At 32.3% G+C, this 7,365-nt stretch overlaps 1 protein-coding gene across 1 annotated transcript in view; it reads left to right on the plus strand.

Moving 5' to 3' along the window:
- The window catches only part of LOC105292214 (probable ATP-dependent RNA helicase DDX60), a 78,902-nt gene that overhangs the window by 67,169 nt on the left and 4,368 nt on the right, over nt 1-7,365 (plus strand). Inside the window, exons 32-33 of the mRNA XM_023530767.1 lie at nt 2,975-3,117; nt 4,234-4,385. Of these exons, the coding sequence (XP_023386535.1) occupies nt 2,975-3,117; nt 4,234-4,385 (295 nt within the window). The remainder of the gene's footprint in view (nt 1-2,974; nt 3,118-4,233; nt 4,386-7,365) is intronic.

Raw genomic sequence — 7,365 nt, forward strand, 5'->3', positions numbered from 1 at the left:
TTAAGCCATCATGGATTGGATCTGGCACTAAATGCTTAAAATACTTCTGTATGGTCTATACGGTGGTCTAAATTTATTCTAAAATATCCCCTTGCCTACTGATACGATTTGTCTTTTAGTAGATATTGATGCTCTTAATTGGTTAAATTTTCAAATCTGAATAACTTTAGAAATACAAGAAAAGGAATATTGGCATATTTAGAAGTGGTCGTCAGTATGCTGTACTTTTTTGAGTACTTTGGGGGATATTAACGAAGTTAAGGCTTTGCCCAGGACTTTAAGGAAAGGACAGAATAACTGAAAAAGAAAATAAAAATATAAGGAAAATTCGTATGTCAGATAAAGTATAGGGATTGGAAGTAGAGAGTACACTCAGTGCCCTAAGATAAAAAGGTAGGAGAGAGAGCTCAAAGGTGGTGGAATTCCGTTTTCCTCACTTCCAGAAGAAGCAAGGAGAAAAAGGGAGCAGTAGGGCTGATTTGGTTTGTTCATATTTCTGGATAGATTATTATATTAGGATGTGTTATGATAGGATTATTATTATATTATATTATTATATTATATTACAGAAGACTTATAAAAGACAAAGAGAAAATGGTCAGTTTATTCAACCATAGAAGGAGAAATTACCTCGTAATAAGTAAACTTTGTGGAAAAGAACCGAAGTGTCTCAGGGCAAGTTTCTACAGTTGGGTTTGGAGGGGTAAAATAATTATCTTTCTTCTGTATTCTTCTCTGAGGTGGTTTCTGTGGTAGACAGATTTACAGTGTCCCACCAAAGATGTCTGGGCCCTAAGCCTGGGAAGCTGTGAATATGTTATGTAGCAAAGGGAGAACTAAGATTGTAGATTGAATTAAATTTTGAATCAGTGGACCTTGAGATAGAGAGATTATCCTGGATTATCTGTGTGGACCTATGTAATCATAAGAGCTGCTATACGTGAAAAAGGGAGACAGGAGAATCAGAGTTAGATGTAATATGAGAAAGATTTGACTAATCATTGATGGCTTTGAAGATGAAAGGAAGCCACCTGCCCAAGCCTGTGTGGCAGTCTCTGGAAGCTGGAAAAGGCAAGGAAATATATTCTCCTTCAGAGCCTCTCAGAAAGAGCAAACACAGCTCTAACTACCCCTTGGTTTTACCTTAGTGATAAGTTATTTCAGACTTCTGATTTCCCGAACCGTAAGATAACAAATTCAGGGTGTATTAAACCACAAAGTTTTGTGTTAAATTACAAAATTTTAACTGTTAAAAACTGTAGGGTTACTTATTAATAAATCCAAGTCATACATTTAATGTTGGAGGCTTAAGGGTAAGACATTAAACTGTTGTAGTTCTCTCCTAAACTTGGGGTCAACTGAACAATTAATATGGGAGTAATATGGATGAGGCAGAATTAGAAAACATGGTTTCCATTTTCAGTTAAATGTGTTTCATAAAGCATAGCCCTGAGTGAAGCTGTACTTGCCTGTCCCCCAAATGAAACACTAATGCCCCTGTCTTGTCAATTCTATCCTCGAGGTTACCACACATAATAGAGAAAATACTAGAATATATATTGTTAGAAATCAGGTGGATCTGAAATAGAGATTGAAAGACAAATAGAAAAGAACAGAAGTACTGACAGAGGCAGACACAAAGTATGTGTAAGAAAGACAGAGAGACAGAGGGTCAGGGAGAGAGAGAGAGAGAGAGACAGAGAGAGAGAGACAGAGAGAGAGAGAGAGAGAGAGGAGAGAGAGAGAGAGAGAGAGACAATCAGAGAGAGAGAAGAAGAGAAAGAGGCAAAGAGATAAGACACAAACACTCTAAGATAGAGAGGGAGAGAAGGCCATCACTAGAAATAGATGAAAACAGAGAAAGAGAGAGAGACAAACGCATGGATAGAAAAACAAGAGAGACAGACATACAGAAAGAGAGAGATTAACAGAGACAGACAAAGAGAGTGAGACTGAAAAAGAGAGACAACAATATAGAGAATGTGGACGGTAGAAAAGGAAAATCATGACAAAGTGAGGCACAGAAAGCAGCAGAAGAGAAGCAATGAGCCATTCGGAGTAATAATGAGACACAAACAAGAGAATTATTGTCAGAGAAAGATGTCAGAGAAGAAGAAAGGAAGATAGCAGGAGGAATAGAAGAGATAGATTAGGATAGATAGATAGATAGATAGATAGATAGATAGATAGATAGATAGATAGATAGATGAAGACAGACAGACAGACAGACATAGGTAGATTAGATAGATAAATAGATAACCATTAGAGAAGGACATGACAATAGCTCCTTTTCTCAACTCAGTACTCAGGCCCAGGGTGACATGAGTGAGCTCCACAAGACCTAGAAACATTCCTCTATTACTTTTGCATCCTGGTGAGTGATGTTGGAATATGAATGATAGAGTTAGCATAAGAAGATGAGCAATGATGTCAATTTTAACTATATTAAGAGAAGTTTTTCAGTTTTTGTAGCTCCATAGCATCTTGAGAGAAATTAATTGATAATAACATTCATTTTAAAGGACAGGTAGATGCTGCTGGATTTTGCCCTAGGATTCTCAGATCCACTAGTGTTTAATGAAGCAAGGTTTCCTAATTTGTAAATAGTGTCTAATTTCTGAGTGGTTGGATATGGAGTTACACAGACCAATTCATAACTACAAATATAGAATCACTAGCAGATACTAGAATGATTTTAGTTTAGGCGGAAAGCCTTCTCAGTGATGATCCAGCAATATAATCCTTAAATTTTCATCTTAAATGTTTTCCTTTTTAAAAAATTTTTCAATGATTTGCCTATTAAGAATGATATAAACAAGTATCATTTGTTTTAAATAATTTGTTTAATAAGAAATCAGTTTTCGATTATTTTCTTTTTTTTTATTACAGTACAACCTAATATTTTCCCCTGAATCATTTGAGACAGAGTAATCAATTATTTTCTTATTTGATTTTTCATTTGATTTATTGTTAGATTTTTCCAGTAAAGAATGTGAAGATTCTGAACTGGTCTCTCATTTGATGCCGGGGACTGAAAGTAGAACTGCTGTCTCCCCGTTTGCTTGCCTGTCAGATATAACTGATCAAGATTTATTTGATATGGATGTGGTAAATGATGTATGTAAATTTTGGTGTGAAACTTTCTTTAATCCTGTTTTTCATTTAAGATAAATAATTTTTATGTGATTCTAATACTAGCAAAATGTTCAGTGAAACAAAGCCATTTTTCTCTTACTCTAGAATGGCAGTACTTTTCTCTGAAATTATTATTATTATTATTATTATTATTATTATTATTTACTACTTCAGTAGTTTCAAAATAGAAAAATTGAATTAGATAAAAAAAAAGAACGTTACTTTCTCAATGACCTATCATATATCAATATGTCTTAACTGTATGAATCACTATGGCCTAAGCCCTTGCCATGCCAGGTGTGAACCTTAAACCAGCAGCATCAGTATCACTAACTAGATATGATAAATCTTGGGAGTCAGCTCAGAACTATTGAGATAAAAATGCATGTTAACATTGGAGAAGCCCTGCTATAAGCCACTTGAGGGCAATTCGTATTTGTCTTCATTTTTGTGATCTGACACCTAAAAATGGTGTTTGGGACAGAGTAGAAACTCGATAAATATATATCAAATTTTTAAAACTAATACAAGAGCCACTTTGTTTACTGCCCCACATAATTACTGCTGGTCCTACCTAGATCCTGATACCTTATCCATAGCATGCTGATTGGAAAATAACTTCCAATCAACTGTGATTATACCAATGGCCAAAATCAGATACGTATATCTCGAAAGAAAAAAATAGATGCGTATAGAAAAAAAGAACAAGACATCATGTGTAGCTGATACCCGTATAGGTTTGTAAGCTTGCAAATATTTTTTCAGGAAAAATGAATTTAAAAAAATATTTGTAATATATTTCTGAGGTTGTAAAAGTGACTATATAACTTTGAATTTTGAGTTAGAGATATCACTTTCATGATTTTAAAAAGTTTTAATATTTTGAGTACTGATGTTTTTACTGATTTTATTTGGTTATTTATATCAAAGTTTGGAGAACCTTAATACACTGAACATTTGACAATATTTTATTAAAATTTGTTGGGTTATTGTTTTAGTTAGCTAGATGTAATAAACCATAGTAATCGAATTTTATAATAGATTGAGGTATATCTCAAAAGAAAAATGCAAATAATCTAAAATCTCTGCATTTCTCAGGTTATGCTACGAACAATTTATGTCAATGTTGAAAACGTTCCTTTCCTTTCCTTGGTAAAACGTAATAGAAATGGAAGGAAGTGTCCATTGAATGGTTATGCATTGAATTTCTACAAAACCGGTTCCCTGTCAGCACTCACTGTGGATAACGGGTAGGACCTTTTTCTATTTTAACACTCTTTACAGACATAAGTGCTTTTGGAATTAATGTTCATCATGCTGTGGCATTATAACTTATGAAGATAATTTTAAGATGCAATAATTTGAGTCATGAAGATATGATTTACTTGGAACTACTTTTAAAATGCTATTTATTATTATTATTGAGATGAAGTTCGCATAACATAAGTTAACCATGTTAAAATGAACAATTCAGCGACATTTGGTATATTCATAAGATTGCACATAAACCACCTCTATCTAGTTGCTAAACATTTTTATTAATCCAAGGACACAGTCTGTATCCATTAAGCAGTAAGTCCTGTTCCTCCCATCCCACAACTTCTGGCAACTGCCAATCTGCTCTCCATCTTTCTGGATTTATCTATTTTGTGAGCGTTCGTGTCTGACTTCTTTCACTATAACATTTCAAGATTTTAGCATTATCAGTACTGTACTCCTTTTTATAGCTGAATAATATTCCATTGTATGTGTATATACAAGTTGTTTATCTAGGTGATGAACATTTGGGTTGTTTCAGCTTTTGGTTATTGTGAATAGTGCTGCTATGAACATGAATGTACATGTATTTGTTTGAGTACTTGTTTTCAATTCTTTTGGGTAAATACTTAGAAGTAGAATTGCTGAGTCTTATAGTAACCCTATATTTAACTTTTTGAAAAACTGCTGAATTATTTTCCACAGCAATTGAACCAGTTTTCATTGCACCAGCCATGTACAAGGTTTCTAATTTCTCTATAATCTCACTACATTTATTTTCATTAAAAAAATTATAACCATTCTAGTGGATGTGCGAAGTGATATCTCATTGTGATTTTGATTTGCATTTCCCTAAACACTAATGATGTTGAGCATCTTTTCATATTAGAAAAAGATGTATATATTCTTTGTATATATTCTTTGGATAAATGTCTATTCAAGTTCTTTGACCATTTAAAAATTTTTTCTCCAGATAACCTACTACAATATTTTTTAATTTTATTTTATTAGTTTCAAGTATAAAGTACATAGGTTAGACATTTAATTTTTTAATTTTTCTTTTTGTTCTTGAGTGTAAAAGTTTTTTATACATTTTGAATACTAGATTCTTATCAGACATATGATTTGCAAATATTTTCTCCTTTTCTGTATGTTGTCTTTTCATTTTCTTGATAATGTCCTTTGATAAACAAAAGTTTTAAATTTTGATCAAGTCTAACCTGCCTATTTTTTCTTCTGTTGCTCATATATTTGGCATCATATCTAAGAATCTATTCACAAATTCAAGGTCATGAAGATTTATCCCTATGTTTTTTCTAAGAATGTTAGAGTTTGGGCTGTTATATTCAGATTGTTAATCCATTTTTAATAAATTTTGGTATATGGTATGAGATAAGGTCCAGTTTCATTCATCTTCATGTGGATATACAGTTGTCCTAGCACCAATTTTTGAATTCTTACCCTATTAAATGGTCTTGGCACCTGGTCAAAAATCAGTTGGCCATAGATGTATAGATTTGTTTCTAAACTCTCAATTCTACATTAGTCTTTATGTCTATCCTTATGCCAGTACCACATTGTTTTGATTACTATAACTTTTGAAATAGAGAATTGTGAGTCTTCTAATTTTGTTCTTCGTAGTCAGTATTGTTTGGTTATTCATGGTCCTTTGCAATTTCGTATGAATTTGAGGATGATTTTTTCCGCTTCTGCAAAAAAGAATGTGAAAATTTTGATAGGAATTGCAATGAATCTATAGATCACTTTGGGCAAATTATCTTCTTAACAACCTTAAGTCTTTCAGTCCATGAACATAAAATGTCTTTTCATTTCTTAGGTCTTCTTTAATTACTTTCAGCAATGTTGTAGTTTTCTATGTAAGTCTTGAACCTATTTCATTGAATTTATTCCTAGGTATTTTATTTTTTGGATGCTATTGTAATTGGATTTTTTCCTTTAATATCCTTTTCAGAGAGTAACTTACTTGTGTATAGAAATAGAACTGATTTTTGATTTTGTACTCTACAACTTTCCTAAATTTGTTTATTAGGTCTAAGTTATTTTGTGGATTCTTCAGGATTTTCTATACATGAGATTATATCTGTGAATAGAGAGATTTTTACTTCTTTTCCAATTTGGATGGTTTTATTTTCCTTCTCACCTAATTGCCTTGGCTAGTACTTCCAGTAAAATGTTGGATATAGAAATGGTGAAAGCAGGCATCTTTGTTTTGTTCCTGATCTTATAGGAGAAAACTTTCAGTCTTTGATCATTTTGATGTTAGCTGATAGGCTGTGAGGTTTTCTGTAAATGTCTGTTATCATGTTAAGGTAGTTCTCTTAGATTCCTAGTTTGCTGTTTCTTTTGTTTTTTTTTTTTGGTTTTGTTTTGTTTTTTTTAATCATGAAATAACTTTTTTTCAAATGCTTATTGTGTATTAACTGAGCTGATCATGTGGTTTTTTCCCCCTTCATTCTATAAATATGGCTCATGATGTTGATTGACTTTCTTGCATTGAATTTTTTTTCATTCCTGGCATAAATCCTACTAAGTCATAGTACATAATCTTTTAAATATGCTGTTGGATTCCAGTTTGCTGGTGTTTGGTTGAGGATTTTTGCATCTATATTCATAATGAATATTGGCCTATATTTTTGTTTTGTATTTTTGAAATGTGTTAGTCTGGTTTTGGTATCAGGGTAACATAGACCTCATAGAATGAGTTAGGGAGATTGGTGTTAATTCTTCTTTAAAAGTTTGGTAGAATTCACCAGTGAAGGCAGTTCATCTGGATTTTTCTTTGTTAGGACATTTTTGATAATTAATTCAATTTCTTTACTTCTTATAAATTTTCTTAAATTTTCGATTTCTTTTGAGTCAGTTTAGGTAATTTGTATATTTCTAGGAATTTGTCCATTTAACATAGATTATCTAATTTTTTGGTGTGGAGTTGCCTGTTCATAGTACTCTTAT

Source organism: Pteropus vampyrus, unplaced genomic scaffold (genome assembly GCF_000151845.1).
Source record: "Pteropus vampyrus isolate Shadow unplaced genomic scaffold, Pvam_2.0 Scaffold53, whole genome shotgun sequence".
NCBI classification, from domain to species: Eukaryota; Metazoa; Chordata; class Mammalia; order Chiroptera; family Pteropodidae; genus Pteropus; species Pteropus vampyrus.